This window comes from Heterodontus francisci, chromosome 3, assembly GCF_036365525.1.
Source record: "Heterodontus francisci isolate sHetFra1 chromosome 3, sHetFra1.hap1, whole genome shotgun sequence".
Lineage (NCBI taxonomy): Eukaryota > Metazoa > Chordata > Chondrichthyes > Heterodontiformes > Heterodontidae > Heterodontus > Heterodontus francisci.
Window position 1 is genome coordinate 23935982 of NC_090373.1, and position 16705 is coordinate 23952686.

Below are 16705 nucleotides of genomic sequence, written 5' to 3' on the forward strand. Positions count from 1 at the left end.
GGATACATAAGAATGGAACCAGGCGAGTGCAGTCCCACCCAGCTGAACGATGGTGGAGAGGTATTGGAGGAGGATGGCATGATCAAAGGCTGCCGACAGGTCAAGAAGGACCTTTGTCACAGTCACATAGTTGCGAAAATGCATCAAGTTCTCAAAAATAACAGGGAGGCTAAGGGTGAGATGCCTTTTGCCGAAAGCAAATGGAGGAGCAGTGTATATTGATCAGCAGATTCAGCAGATTTTGCAGATTCTCAGCTCACAGTGTATCTCTTAATCCCCAGAATTTACTGACTGGTTTGCCCATTTATAATAGTATCCATTGTTAATAGACTATTATTCAGCACAATCAATATTCAGCACAATATATATCGTACTGAATGTAGCCAAGTATGTATACATACCCCATACATACCTGGCTATATTCAATGTCATACATAATATTGAATGTATTATGGTATGTAATGAGCAGGGAGATTCCACGGTAGTTGTTGCAGTCACCACCGTCACCCTTGTTCTTATAGAGGGTGATGATATTGGCATCACACATGTCCTGTGATACTGCTCCCTCATCCCAGCACAAACAAAGCAGTTCATGGAGTGCTGAGAGTATAGCAGGCTTGGCACTCTTGATTATTTCAGGGGTAATGCCATCCTTTCCAGGGGCTTTTCCACTGGCTAGAGAATCAATGGCATCACTGAGTTCCGATTTTGTTGGCCGTTAGTCCAGCTCATCCATGACAGGCAGAGACAGGGCTGCATTGAGAGCGGTATCAGTGACAACATTTTCCCTGGAGTACAGTTCTAGGTAGTGTTCCACCCAGCGGTCCATTTGCTTGCATTGGTCAGTGATTTAGATTGTCCCCTGATTTAGACTTGAGGGGGGCGATCTTCTTGATGGTTGGCCCAAAAGCTCTCTTAATGCCATCATACATTCCTCTGATGTTTCCGGTGTCGGAGGCCAGCTGAATACGACTGCATAGGTTTTGCCAGTAGTCGTTTGCACAGCACCTGGCTGATCTTTGTGCAGTGCTTCTGGCTACTTTAAGTGCTTCGGATGTTAACTCGCTGGGGGCTTTCTTGTAGTTCAACACTGCAGTCCGCTTAGCGGCTCTGACAGGTTCCAGCTCTTCAAAGTGAGATTGAAACCAGTCTGCATTCTGCTTCTCATGTTTACCGAAGATGGTCATTGCTGAGTCATAGATGGTGCCTCTGATGTGGGCCCACTTTGTCTCTGCATCCCCCGCAGGAATGTTTTGAAGGGCTTTTTCAAGTGAATTTAGAAACTTATATAACAGCTGTGGATAAGAAATTCTGTTAGTGTTGATGCGCGGGTGGCCCTTCTGCTTGGAGTGATGTAGCTTCTTTGGTTTGAGTCTAACTTTGCTGCACACCAGGGAGTGGTCGGTGTTGCAGTCTGCACTGTGGAAGCTGCGTGTGATTTGAACACTGTTTATAGAGGCTCACCTTGTGACGATGAGGTCCAGCTGGTGCCAATGACGTGATCTTGGGTGTCTCCATGAAACCTGGTGACAGGGTTTAGTTTGAAAGAACGAGTTGGTGATGCAGAGGTTGTGATAGGTACACAACTCCAGCAATCTCTGTCCATTCTCATTCATCCTTCCAATGCCATAGCGCCCAAGGCAGGAGGACCATGAGTCATGGTCGGCCCCAACCCTGGCGTTAATGTCCCCCAGCAGGAACAAATGTTTGGTATTAGGAATGCTACTAATGATATTGATAATGATATTGATAATGATAATGTTATGCTCAGCATAGTGGGGAAAGTCTTCACTCGAGTCGTTTTAAACAGACTCCAGAACTGGCTGAGTGTGTCTACCCTGAGGCACAGTGCCGCTTTCGAGCAGAGATCCACCATTGACATGCTGTTCTCCCTTCGTCAGCTACAGGTGAAATGCTGTGAACAACAGATGCCCCTCTACGTTGCTTTCATTGATCTCACCAAAGCCTTTGACCTCGTCAGCAGACGTGGTCTCTCCAGACTACAAGCAAAGATCGAATGTCCACCAAAGCTACTAAGTATCATCACCTCATTCCATGACAATATGAAAGGCACAATTCAGCATAGCGGTGCCTCATCAGACCCCTTTCCTATCCTGAGTGGCGTGAAACAGGGCTGCGTTCTCACACCTACACTGTTTGGGATCTTCTTCTCCCTGCTGCTCTCACATGCGTTCAAGTCTTCAGAAGAAGGAATTTTCCTCCACACAAGTTCAGATGGCAGGTTGTTCAACCTTGCCCACCTAAAAGCGAAGACCAAAGTACGGAAAGTCCTCATTAGGGAACTCCTCTTTGCTGACGATGCTGCATTAACATCCCACACTGAAGAGTGTCTGCAGAGACTCATCGACAGGATTGCGGCTGCCTGCAACGAATTTGGCCTAACTATCAGCCTCAAGAAAACGAACATCACGGGACAGGACGTCAGAAATGCCCCATCCATCAATATCGGCGACCACGCTCTGGAAGTGGTTCAACAGCCCCGACAACCAATTTTATCTGCAGCACCTGTGGAAGAGTCTGTCACTCCAGAATTGGCCTTTATAGCCACTCCAGGCGCTGCTTCACAAACCACTGACCACCTCCAGGTGCTTACCCATTGTCTCTCGAGACAAGGAGGCCAAAGAAGAAAGATAGTATGTAATATATTGAATTTATTAAAGAAAAACCTGCATTTATATTGCACCTTTTTGCATCCTTAGCATGTCTCAAAGTGCTTTATAGCTAATGAAGTATTTTTGAAGTGTAGTCACTGTTGTAATATAGGAAATGTGGCACCAAAGTTGACACAGCAAAACTCCCAGAAACAGCAATCATGACCAGATAATCTGCTTTAGTTATATTGGTTGAGGGATAAATATTGGGCAGGACTCCAGGAAAAACTTCCCTGCTCTTTCTCAAAATAGTGACATGGGATCTTATACATCCTGAGAGAGCAGACGAGGCTTCAATTTAACGTCTTACCCAAAAGACGGCACCTCCAACAGTGCAGCATTCCCTCATTACTGCACTGAACTTCAGTGCTTCCTCAGCATTATACCAGGGCATATGTAAAGAAAACGCTGAATGTAACTGTCCCAGAGGACTGGAGAATAGCCAATGTTGTTCCTTTGTTTAAGAAGGGTAGCAAGGATAATCCAGGAAATTATAGGTCAGTGACACTTACATCAGTGGTAGGGAAATTATTAGAGAGGATTCTTCGGGACAGGATTTACTCCCATTTAGAAACAAACGAACTTATTAGCGAGAGGCAGCATGGTTTTGTGAAGGGGAGGTCGTGTCTCACTAACGTGATTGCGTTTTTTGAGGAAGTGACGAAGATGATTGATGAAGGAAGGGATAGTGTCTACATGGACTTCAGTAAAGCCTTTGACAAGGTCCCTCATGGCAGACTGGTACAAAAGGTGAAGTCACACAGGATCAGAGGTGAGCTGGCAAGATGGATACAGAACTGGCTCGGTCACAGAAGACAGAGGGTAGCAGTGGAAGGGTGCTTTTATGAATGGAGGGATGTGACTAGTGGTGTTCCGCAGGGATCAGTGCTGGGACCTTTGTTGTTTGTAGTATATATAAATGATTTGGAGGAAAATGTAGCTGGTCTGATTAGTAAGTTTGCGGACGACACAAAGGTTGGTGGAGTTGCGGATAGTGATGAGGATTGTCAGAGGATACAGCAGGATATAGATCGGTTGGAGACTTGGACGGAGAAATGGCAGATGGAGTTTAATCCGGACAAATGTGAGGTAATGCATTTTGGAAGATCTAATACAGGTGGGAAGTATACAGTAAATGGCAGAACCCTGAGGAGTATTGACAGGCCGAGAGATCTGGGCGTACAGGTCCACAGGTCACTGAAAGTGGCAACGCAGGTGGATAAGGTAGTCAAGAAGGCGTACGGCATGCTTGCCTTCATCGGTCGGGGCATAGAGTATAAAAATTGGCAAGTCATGCTGCAGCTGTACAGAACTTTAGTTAGGCCACACTTAGAATATTGCGTGCAATTCTGGTCGCCACACTACCAGAAGGAGGTGGAGGCTTTGCAGAGAGTACAGAAGAGGTTTATCAGGATGTTGTCTGGACTGGAGGGCATTAGCGATGAGGAGAGGTTGGAAAAACCCGGATTGTTTTCACTGGAACGACGGAGGTGGAGGGGCGACATGATAGAAGTTTACAAAGTTATGAGCAGCATGGACAGAGTGGATAGTCAGAAGCTTTTTCCCAGGATGGAAGAGTCAGTTACTAGGGGACATAGGTTTAAGGTGCGAGGGGCAAAGTTTAGAGGGGATGTGCGAGGCAAGTTCTTTACACAGAGGGTGGTGAGTGCCTGGAACTTGCTGCCAGGGGAGGTGGTGGAAGCAGATACAATAGTGACGTTTAAGAGACATCTTGACAAATATATGAATAGGAAGGGAATAGAGGGATATGGGCCCCGGAAGTGCAGAAGGTTTTAGTTTAGGCAGGCATCAAGATCAGCGCAGGCTTGGAGGGCCGAATGGCCTGTTCCTGCGCTGTACTGTTCTTTGTAACCAGGTATGTACAATGCTATAAATTTATCCAGGCCATTCTGAATATGCACTAGGTTCCTGCTATTTCGTGGAATTGGATGGGTTGGTAGCAGTAGTTCCTCCCGTCCTGAGGGGGCGCCACACGCTGGTCGAAATCTCGGCCTGCCCTGTGTTCTCGCGAGAGGAGGGCAGCTAGGAGCTGAGCCGAGTGGAGCGGCCATTGCGGGGCTAGTGTGATTTGGGGTAGGTGCATCGCGGGCGGTGGGGGCAGAGAAGGGTGATTAGATGGGATGGTGCTCGTCTTCCTTTACTCGGCCCCAGGACAGCGGGGAGCAGACTGCCGCGCTGATTCAGCGCCGGCGATCTAGTGCGCGATGAGTTGGCAAGAAGATTCGAGCCCAAAATGGCCGTGGGGGTTGAAGGAGGGGTCCTGGGCTAGAAGGGACTACAGGCCCAGTCTCCCACTGCAGGCCCGGAACCTGCGATCCGGCCTCCTATTGCAGGCCTAAAGCCAGGACCCGATCTGCTATTGCAGGCGCGGAGCCTGGCCTCCTTTTGTAGGCCTGGGGCCTGGCCTCTCATTGCAGGCCTGGAGTCTGGGCGTACTGTAAACAGCTGGAGTGTGAATTACCTGAGGCGGGAATAGTGCTTCCTGTTGAATCATATAACGGATTTATAGGGCAGTAATTTATGACTTTAGTTGTCCCCTTGAATTATCAAAAAAATGTTGTTGTGTACTAATTAGTCCCACTGTACATATTCATCCCTCACAGTGCTGTAGTCTCTTGCATTTCAAGTATTTATCCAATACTCTTTTGAAAGTTCTTATTGAGTGTTTCCACCACCCTTTCAGGCAGTGCTTTTCAGATGATCACAACTTGCATAAATTTCTTCCCCTCATTTCTGCCTCTGTTTCTTTTGCCAATTTACCTTAAGTCTGTGTCATCTAGTTGAGAATCCTCCTGTCAATGGAAACAGCTCCTTATTTCATATTGTTTCATAATTGTGCACACCTCTATGACACATTTCCTGAACTTTCTTTGCTCTAAGAGCAATCCCAACTACTCTACTCTCTCCACATAGCTGAAGTCCCCCAAAAATGGACAGATAGTCTGTCAGTGTTTAATGACTCAACTTCAAACAATTTTTTCAAAGATTTGACAAAAGCAATATTAATTGAGGAATTGTGTTGATATCCTATTTTGCTTTGTATCTCATGGTATACAACTTGCAACAAATGTATTTTTGGGTGAGATTGGAGGTCGCAGACAATAATCTGCATTTCATAGCATGATATATGTGACAATCACAAAAGCTTTGTCCTGCAAAATATTTCTTCACAAGATCAGAATGTTCCAATATGAGAATATATTTTTTCTAGGATTGACCATGTGTGAAAATCAATTGGGCTTTTTGTTTCCAAGTGAAGTTAGAGAACAATGGGGAAACTTTGTATTTCATGTTTGCATGTGATTTCTCATGTGATGCTCATGTATTGGTATGGTGAATGGTAGTACATATTGGATGATGTTCAAACTGGAACACTCTTGTTTTTGCATTTGAAGTTCTCCCTCCTTGAAAACCCAGTTCTTTGTTGTTTCACATTAATTATAGGTCTGTATATGTTGGAAAGGCATTGGATATGAAAGATTTCCATATGTAGTTTTCTTTTATATAAAAGGACCCCCCCTCCCCCCAAGCCAGATGGTGCATTTGAGCAGCCCAGAAATTATTCCTGATTGCCTAACCATTCTGCATGTTACTGTTGTACAGTACTGCAAGTGGTGAATTGTCTAGGACAGAATTGCTTCCCTGCTGGTTGGTGTAGTACTGAAACCTGCTGATGATGATTTCCCCAGTTTGAGTCCCTGACCTGTGCTGAATTAGTTGATCCTGGGGAGAGGCGGCAGGCTTCATTTAGCCACAGGGTCCTTGGGTTATGTAGGGAAAAAATAAGCCAGCATTTCTGCTCCCAATTACTATGCAATAACTGCTGCTAGAAAGTATGAGTATACAGAAAGGATTGACTCACGACCAACCCCCCAAATAGCTCCAAACATGAGACACTTTCTTCGGGAGGGGAAGTGAAAATTTGCTGGCAGCTAGCAATCGTAACGTGTTTGTTTATATAAGTGAGCTTGGCCTTTTGGTTTTGTATTTAGTAGTTGTGTCTATAACTCAGATAGTTACTGCTTTGTATGATAAACATTTGTGGGATAATGTTATGCTGGGGTTAGTACATTAGGTTAGTTTGTATCACTTAATACAAGTGCTTTTTTTTTGGGTTACAGGTAACTGGATTTGCGAATACACAGCTGAACAGAACAACAACATTGGAGCTGAGAGTCTTGGATATCTAATGCAGAAACCAAGACCGCCTGTAACCTGTTAGAATTTCAGCTTATGTAAATGAGCCAGGAGTGGTTGTTTTTTTCTGACACCTTCATGAAGAGGGGGGAGAAGCCTGATGGACATAGACAAATGAGGCCAAAAACATTCCCAGCCAGCAACTTTTCTGGGAGCAGCCGCCAGATGTTGCAGGAAATCAGAGAGAGTCTCAGGCATTTACCAAAGCCATCAGGAGATGCTGGGAGCACTGATCAAAGTATGACGAAATTGGGCACAGAAGATTCAAGGCAACAAGGCCGGAATGCTCTTAAATTTGTGACTTACCAAAAAGCCCTGCAGGAGATCCGGAATTCCTTGTTGCCATTTTCAAATGAGTATAGTTCGTCAGTCCGTGGATCTGCGGATGTAAACAAGCAGATGTTACAGGATTTAGTAACTGCAGGGTTTGACGAGGTGAGATCTATTTAAATGGAACACATGGATTCAATCCTCTTAGGCTGTGCAATCTACACTGCAAATATCTTACAGATTGCCAGTTGCTATTTTAAAGCTTACCAAAAGAGCCAAATCTTGTTGGAACAATTACTGCATGTTAACAGTGCATGCATTATTAAGTGCCATTTGGCCAGTAAGTTCAGGGAATTAAGAGATATGCCATGAGTTGTGAATCTTGTTGGTCGATTTATGCCCCTCTGCAGTTTGCTTCCTTTGAATGGCAACTTGCCCTTAGCCTCCCCATTATTTTTAAGAACCTGCTGGATTTGTACATTAATTGCCCATTAAACTCGCCGCAGAAAGTTAGCGCTGGTGATCGAGTGTAATATGTTCCTAGAGGATTTGAGAAGAGGCCTTGCTCCAGCAAGATTTGGCCAACTATGTACTGTCAGTATATGAATAGTGCAAGATGTTAAATCTGAAAACATGTTTACGTTAGGTGACTGTCATTAACTCCAGACAACAGTACTCCTGCAGTTAGTCACACTTTTAATAAAAATTCCTATTAGGGTATTGGGGGGCTGCTGCTACTTAAAGGCAAAGCTGTTATGCCAGAGGCCATTTATTGCTGGAATCGTGGGTCTTCAGCATCCAGTGGAATTCGACTGAAGCAGTAACATCAAAATAAACAGGGACAGAAGATCAGCAGAGATTGAAACCCTTATTACCCTTCTAGTCAAAGTAAAGATTCCTGCTGCAACCTCCACAATCTGCTTTCCCTTTTTACATAGGTTTTTCTATGTTGTGTTTTAGTCCTGGGCAAGTGAGGCAAAAGTTCATTCTACTGTTCTCCTGCATTCATGTGAAGTTTGCAGTGGTCCTTCTGCAGGTTAATTAATAATATGAAAAATTGTCTCCTGCTGGTGGAATAAGATCACTTCCACCAGAGAGTGTCATTTAGGTGCACGTTTGGGTTTTGGTCACACTCCAATAATAAAAAAAAGGCTGTTCCAAATCAAAATTTCAAAGAGATTAAAAAGTGTAGATGTACAAAGGGACCTGGGTGTCTCGTCAGTAAATCACTGAAAGCTAGCATGCAGGTGCAGCAAACAATTAGGAAGGCTAATGTTGTTCCTTTATCGTGAGAGGATTTGAGTACAGGCATAGTGAAGTCTTGCTTCAATTGTATGGAACCTTGGTTAGACTGCACCTGAAGTAATGTGTGCAGTTTTGGTCCCCTTACCTTAGGAAGGGTATTATTGCCATAGAGGGAGTGCAACAAAGGTTCCCGGGATGGCGGGACTGTCCTATGAAGAGAGATTGGGGAAACTGGGTCTGTATTCTCTAGAGTTTCGAAGAATGAGAGGTGATCCCATTGAAGCCTACATTGTAGGTAATGTTCCCTGGCTGGGAAGTTAGAACCAGGGATACAATTTCAAAATAAGGGGGAAGCCACTTAGGACTGAGATGAGAAGAAATTTCTTTACTCAGAGGGTTGTGAATCTTTGGAAGTCTCTAACCCAGAGAGTTGTGGAAGCTCAGTCATTGAGTATGTTTAAAGCAGAGATTGACAGATTTCTAAATACCAATGACATAAGGGAATATTAGGATAGTGTGGGGAAAAAGGCATTGAAAGTGGATGATCAGCCATGATCATATTGAATGGCAGAGCAGGCTTGATGGGCTGAATGGCCTACTGTTCCTATGTTCCTAAAAAGTTAGTAGCCCTTCCAAGCACCTTTAAAGAGAGTATGCTGATAAGTTGATACTTTAGCTGGGGTTATCAAGTCCGCTGGTTTTATAATTTGTTTGGCCTGTAGATCAGATTTATGTTTTATTCTAAAACACAAATGGTGTACTGTTTTCTATTTGTCTGACAGTGTGCAAGTGTTGTTTAACATTGTTTCTTCAACGAACTGGGTTTTATTCAATATGACACCAATCTGTTAGTGTGGAACATCCTGAATACATGTTTAACCAGGATCTAGGATAGTGGGTTGGTCTTTGTAGTAATTGGCAGCATGTTCAATTCCTAAGCTTGCTTGTAATTTCAAGTCAGTGTGGAAGACGTAAAGTTGAGTCGGCTTATGTAACGTTTTGAGATCTTTTTTACCCTTGGAAGGTTTTGGATTTCATTTATGATTTTGTGGTTACATTAGATTATGGGAAGTCATTGAGCACACCCCAGCACTGTTTGCTGTTACGGTCAAGTGAGGAGGGGTTGAAGGGTTCCCTCTTTTCCCTCTCCTTGCTAGACCACAACAGGTTTAATTCTTCCTTAAAGTGGATGTACTGGCCAATTCAATCGGTGTTTGATTACTTACTTGCTATGATCGTAACAAGAACCAATTGGACAGGTTTTCTTGAGTTAAGAAAGAAAGAGGTTAACTTACTGTACCTAAACCAAACTAATAAAATAACGTGCCAACTTTCGCTCTCACACACACTAGAGGTTTACACACACACAAATAGGTTACAGAATGGAGAAAGGTAGATTGGTTGAGTTAGAGTCCATAAAACAAAAGGTATATAGTGTGGGAAGTTTGGTGATTGGACAGTCACTCTGATTCAAACATAGCAGTTAGCAGTATTTCTTCTTATTGAAAGAACAGGTAGTTCCTTTAAACCTCCTGAGTCTTGGTTCTTGCTGGGGTCTTAGCAGACATTTCGTCTCTCTCCTCACAAGCATTGCAGTGTAAGATACAGTATAACAAACTAGGTGATCACCTTAAGCTGAAAGGATGATTTTGGCAGCTTACACAAGAAAGGGTAAGTGCCAGTTTGTTCAGCGACTGCCATCTTGTGTATGGGTTTACAGCGAAGCATGATCGTGTATTTTGTTATGTTTCAAGGAGTAAGAGGAAATTAACGTATACAATCCCAAAGACTACTTGGTTCATATATTTAATGTAAAATAAATATTTGGTTTGCAATGGGTTTTTCTTTACAACGGTGCTTCTCGGTCCACCATCGGAAAAGGTGGGAAAATGTACCTGGTTGCATGTGTGAGATTGCACTATCCTGTACATGCGACAGGTCTTGTTGTCATAATATTATGGACACAGGCATGTTGGGTAAGTAAAATGCTCTGTATGGTTATTTGCAGTTAGTCTGACAATGAGCACACACTTACAATTGTTTCTTTAACGAGCTTGCCATAATTCAGTGTGACACTGACCTGTGGAACTTCCTGAATAATTTAAGGGACATGGGGTCTGTTTACAAGAGTGACCAGTGATGCTGAACCTTCGAGAATATGTAGCGTGAGCCTGTAAATTTGTAACAACTTATTTAAGATGGAATGGAACTATAGATTGTTGAATTCCTGTGCTGCTGGTCAGCCACTTCTTTTACCCTGATTTGATCCATATCCCTTGATGCCATTACCTAACAAAGGTCTATTGACCCTAGAATTGAAAATGTCAATTGACCCAGCATTCACAGCCCTCTGAGAGAGTGAGTTGCACATTTCTACTCTCCTTTCTGTAAATTAATTTTCTGTCAATTACTCCCTCTCTGCACTAACGCTTTATCTTTCAGCACACCGTTAACATACCGTTTGCCTTTGCTCCATGACCTTGTCAGTTATTCTTTGTGACCCTGTCCTATCAACACCTTCCCTTTAGTTATCGCTTCCACTTTAGTTATTGCCCCACCCCCATTTTATTTGCTTAAAACCTATTACATTTCTAACCTTTGCCAGTTCTGATGAAAGGTCACTTACCTGAAACGTTAACTCTGCTTCTCTCTCCACAGATGCTGCCAGACCTGCTGAGTATTTCCAGCATTTCTTGTTTTATTACCCCTCAACCTCTTCTGTTCTAAGGAAAACGACCCTAACCTATCAAATCTTTCCTCAAAGCTGCAATTATCAAGCCCTGGCAACATTCTTGTAAATCTCCTCTGTACTCTCTCCGGAGCAATTATGTACTTCCTGTAATGTGGTGACCAGATCTGTCCACAATACTCCAACTGTGTCCTAACCAGAGTTTTATACAGTTCCAGCATCACATCCCAGACACATTGCTGAAAGTTGCTGATGAAGGGTCAGAGATCTTAACTCTTTTTCTCTCAACACAGATGCTGCCAGATCTGCTGAGTATTTCGGGCACTTTCTGTTCTTATTTCAGAGTTCTAGCATCTGTAGTATTTTGCTGAAATCTCTCCCGTTTTCCATTTACATTACTTTTACTCAAGTCTGTTTTTGGATAATTGAAGTCAGAATTGGCAGATCCTGTCTATTCAACATTGATTTGAGGAGGTGACATCCTGCGGGGACATTGGAAAGTCCCATTGTATAAAATAATTGAAATTCCAGAAACCTTTGTCAAAGTTTCACAAGAAAGGCTGCAGCACAGCAAGGCTTCGTTGTTGAACTCTGGAGGTGGTTAAGAAACTGATCTCTTATTTCTCATCTACAGAAATGATCAGGATTCAGAAACTCAAGTTGATCAAATTTTCAGTTGATCCTAAACTAGGGGCAGTAAATCCTTGCAACACAGCTAAGGAATTAACAAAGAATCTAGACAGTGTTTTTAAGTGGGCAGACCAGTGGTAGGTGAAATTGAATACAGATAAGAGCAAGGTATGATGAAAGTTGAGTGGAGAGCATGCTTCCCTAGTGAAAGGTATCACACTCGCTACAGAAGAGGTTCTGAGAGATAAGGGTATGATTCTAGATATAACACTCACTATCCCCAATCATGATAAAGCAGCAATTCAAAGTAAAAATAGCACTTGAATTCTTGTAACACTATATTCTTGGAATGTACCAAAGTACTTCACATGCAATGAGTTATTTTTTGCCATGTATTCACTGTTGTGTAGGCAAATGAGCATGGTGAAGCAAACTGAATGCTGGACTACGTTGCCAAATCAGTGGTGTATACACCCGAGGCCGTGAATGCTAACTATGTATTCTGCTGTGATTAGGCCACACCTTCAATCCTTGTGTTCAGTTCTGGTCACTGAAGCACTAGCAATAAATATGAGCCCTGGAAGGTAATGTAGACCAGGGCATTGAGACCAGTCCCTAGTGTCAGAGTCCTGAGTTATGAGGAAGTGAATGAGAACAAACTTCACAGAGGTGTACATCACAGAATGGAATAGAGAAGATTACTCCTGAGCTGTATTTCAAAACCAAACCATGACTTCCAGATAAGGGGATACAGGCATAAGAAAAATGGTACAGGTAAAAGAAAAATGCAGGACCAATCTCAGGAAGCAGTTCTTTACATAGCGATTAATACCTGGAATAGTCTCCAGGTAAGAGAGTGGTAACAAAAACAGGAGGTATTTGATACTATATTTTGGTGGGGGTATTGATTTATATTAAAGGATAATATGTGTGGGCCAAATAGCCTCCCTCACCTGTATTTATCTTTGTAGTTTTTTGTGTGTGATCTTGGAATAGCTTCATTTACAAATGCACAAATAATATCTTATGTAGGAAGCTATGTTGAGTCCTGTTACTGTGAAATTTGTGAAAGAAGTGAGTGGGAATCTGAAAATTTTTGTGACCAAAATGTAATGAGATAAAGATGTGGGAAGGGAAAACTCCATTTATTTAAATTAAAAAATGCCCTTTGAGAGCATCTTGTAGGTCATGATCACTTTTGTTGGCTGTGTTTTAATATATTTACACTTTTTATTTCTTATATCCATGGATACATTTTTAAAAATGTTTCTATTGATAAAATCATTAACAGTGTGAAGTGTTCTACTGGTTTTATCATTATGAAACATAAAAGCTGTTTTAGATTAAATGTATACTTCACCAACTGCATTTGATAATTTATAGGACATGGTAGTTCGAGCTCTCAAGCAGACCAACAGCCGAAGTATAGAGGCTGCAATTGAATACATCAGCAAGATGAGCTACCAGGATTCACGGCGAGAGCAGATGGTAGCTGCCACTGCAAGACCAGTGAATGCAAGTGTGAAAACATCAGGTATACGTCGCTGAAATATTACATAACCTCTAACTCATTCAGTGCTAAGATATAATTTGTGCCTCTGTCTCGGGTGCCTTTCACACACTTGGTTGTCAATTCCTTTTGTAGTAGCAGCATCCTTTGGTATATGTCCAATTTTAAGGGGTCACTATGGTTAGGGCTTGTATTTATCTCGCTTGTCAAAACCTGACTTTTTTTTATGTTGTAGGGATGTTTATTGGTGTTTCCACTGCTTTGGGTTTTCACAGCACCTTTGGCATTTATTATACCATGCTATTGTAGGAACAGTTCCCTTTTATGTTTGGTTCTGTGCATTTGTACAGATCAGTTTGGCCTCAAGCATCTTGTCAGAAGCTCAGTTGTAGGTTTGGCATCAGTGCTGCACTTCAAATCCTGTACAGCAGCAGTCAGCTTTGTTTTAGTCTTTTTAAAGTGTTAGTGGTTCTCCTGTCCTTGAACACACAGTAGCCTCAGAAGACAGTTTTTTGAGTGGTACACTGGACCCTGGCGTCTACACATTCCCAGCCCACTAGTTAGAAATAATGTTCACTGGGTTCCTTTTCAGGAGAGGGATTGAACATATAAGTTATCCAGATATATATTGGTCAATGATCCTCTAAATTGATCCAAAGCAGTACTTAAGAGCAAAGTTATATTTCACTGTTTTGAAATCCTTGTTCCCCTCCTCACTTACTCCTCTGTCACTTGTATTTATTTGACTGAAATTTCTCTGTTAGGGTTGAGCATCTAAAGGTGTGTCTTGAGGGGATAGTCATGGTCAATACTTTCTCGTCATGGAGTAAGTAGAGCTCCTGTGATTTGTACAAAGCTTATTTGTACCTGGAGGAGGTTGAGCTGTGGAGGAGAGCACACAACTTTGAGGGGGCAGTGGTTAGGGAGCAGGAGGGGAACATATCAGTTTAACTACATACATTTAATCTTTCACCAATTGATTTCTCTTCACCTGTCTGTTTTAAGATATTTTTTTCAAAATAGCTTTTTAAACACAGCTATTGGAGTGACTAAACTTTTCAAAAGGGACTTTTTGTGGTTGAGTGGGTTAGCCCCACTGCATTACCTCATGTCTGAAGGCTTCCCCTTTGCCTGCACCTCTGGTAGCTCAATATAAACTGATGGGATGAAAGTCTCTTTCCTGCGCCAAGTTCAAAGTCTTACTTCGTATTGGGCAGACAGCCACTGTACTGAACTGTTAATGATTGGCGTAGCTTGGGTGGAGTCATAGAGTTATACAGTACAGAAACAGGCCCTTCAGCCCATCGTGTCTGTGCCAGCCATCAAACACCTAACTGTTCTCGTCCCATTTTCCATTGGCCCTCCGCTAAGGGAATAAGTCTCTTTCTATAGAGTTAGGACTGTTGACTCCACAGAGCCAGTGAATGGTTTAATGACCTGTAGACAGAACATAAAAACGGGAGTAAGCCGTTCAGCTCTCAGGAGCTGATCTGTATCTTAATTTATTCTACCAGTCTTGGTTCTGTAACTTTAATACACTTGCCAACAATCTCAGTTTTGAAATTTTCAAAGAACCTGCTGGGTATTTCCAGCATCTTGTTTTTAATTCATATTTCCAGCATTTGCATTTTTTAAGCTTTATTCAAATCAGATATTTATTACCTGCCACTTAACACCAGGCTGTGTCTCCTACAGTAGCTATATGAAAAGTTAGGGGCGAGAGCTAGGTGTTTTGAGGCAGTTACTGTAAACTGCTGAGCAGCATTTGGGGGCTAAAGGCTAAGTACAATTAGCTGCTTTTAAACATTTTAAAATACCAAGTTTTTACCAGTTTTGTTGCTCATATATTTTAAAAATAATTATCTTATTGATGTCTCAAATCCTGGATAAACTTGGTACGGAATTTAAATTCTCATGCAGTAGAGTTTGGCATTGGCACAGAGTTGGCCATGAATAGTGTGGAATTCTAGGGGACCTGCTCAAAGCTGAACCTAAAGTTGCAAAAAATTGCAGTCTTTCACAGACAGTAGCTAGTGTGAGAAACTGAACATTTTAACAATGTTGAGAGATTAAGGCATGTTATTTGAACAGAGTAGATAACAACAACTTGTATTAATATAGCACCTCTAATGCAGTAAAACATCCTAAGGCGCTTCACAGGAGTGTTATCAATCAAGGTTTGACACCGAATGACAGGAAATATTAGGACAGGCAAGCAAAAGCATGATCAAAGAGGTAGTTTTTAAGCAACTTAAAGGAGGAAAGAAGCGAGGAGGGTGGGAATTCCAGAGCTTAGGGCCTTAGCAGCTGAAGGCACAGCCACCAATGGTGGAGCAATAGAAATTGGGGATGCATGAGGCCAGAATTGGAGGAAGCCAAAGATCTTGTAGGGTCGGAGGAGATTTGAGAAATAGGGAAGGATTTCAAATCAACGATTAAATTTTTCAAAAAGACAGAACTTTACTATGCAGTCGGCTGTACTCCAGGTCACTTTGGAATGCTTGATTTTGATATTTGGGGCCCAGAGTATTTTCCAGTTGTGATACCCCTCAGTTGGTGAACTGTGTTGCAACCAAGGCGGGAGGAGTGCACTGTTAATTCAGTCCCATTTCTCCACAGGTCACAACATATTAATAAATTTTCCCACTTACCGAAACAGCCAGTTAGATACTCGATTTGTCCCCAGAATGAAGCAGACCGACCAGGTTTCTTTAATCAGTAACCATTTATTATAAAACCAAGTCTTAACCAATAATGAAGTACATTTATATACGAATTGAAATATTCAAGCTCCTTATTTTCCCTAGCCCTCGTGCACACGCACATACATCCAAAAAAAGGTTAACCAGAGGAGAGAAAAAAAAGGATTTTTGTTTACAGCTGTTTCATAGGATTGAAAGAAATAATAAAAATTAGTCTGTCATGTTCTGGAAGGGAGTTCTTCAATTTGGTGAGCTGTCCCAAAGTCGAATAGTTGATGCCACTCTAAGTCTTTCCAGGCGAGGTTGATGAACAGTCTGATGGGTAGGTGTTCAAAGAACTTCAACAGTAGAAGGCTTTGCATAAGGTCTTCCATCAGGTGTGCAGCAACAAGGATCTTCTTAGGTCTTACAGCAGCAGAATAGAAGTAAAAGTTCTTCCAATATTCAGGATTTCTTAAACCCAGGAGGCAACAGTATAGCTTGTTGCAGGGATTCTTCAGAGACAGGAGACAATAGGAATCTGCCACATTTGAAGTACAGGGTTTCTTCTCAAGAAATACAGGATTCCTTTACAGAGAGGTGATACTTTTTCTGGGACTTTGTCTGATCTCTAGGCAAGTCAAAATAAAATTTTAAATGCCTGCTTTTTGTCCAAAGCCACTGGTTTCAAAACTGAAACCAAAACCTTCCATAAACAAGTCACATGCCCAGTCATAAATTCTCTCTTGTAGCTCTGAGGTCAACCCCCTGCTGGTTTCCTTGAAATTAC

The 16705-nt window shown here is 42.3% G+C and overlaps 1 protein-coding gene across 2 annotated transcripts in view; it reads left to right on the top strand.

The window, feature by feature from the left end:
- The first annotated feature begins 4687 nt into the window (after nucleotides 1–4687).
- lats1 (large tumor suppressor kinase 1) overlaps nucleotides 4688–16705 on the top strand; it is a 35562-nt gene continuing 23544 nt past the window's right edge. For both annotated transcript variants that reach the window (XM_068020179.1, XM_068020180.1), the window contains exons 1-3: nucleotides 4688–4766; nucleotides 6815–7325; nucleotides 13108–13258. In XM_068020179.1, coding sequence (XP_067876280.1) covers nucleotides 6933–7325; nucleotides 13108–13258 — 544 coding nt within the window. In that variant the 5' untranslated portion in view covers nucleotides 4688–4766; nucleotides 6815–6932. The remainder of the gene's footprint in view (nucleotides 4767–6814; nucleotides 7326–13107; nucleotides 13259–16705) is intronic.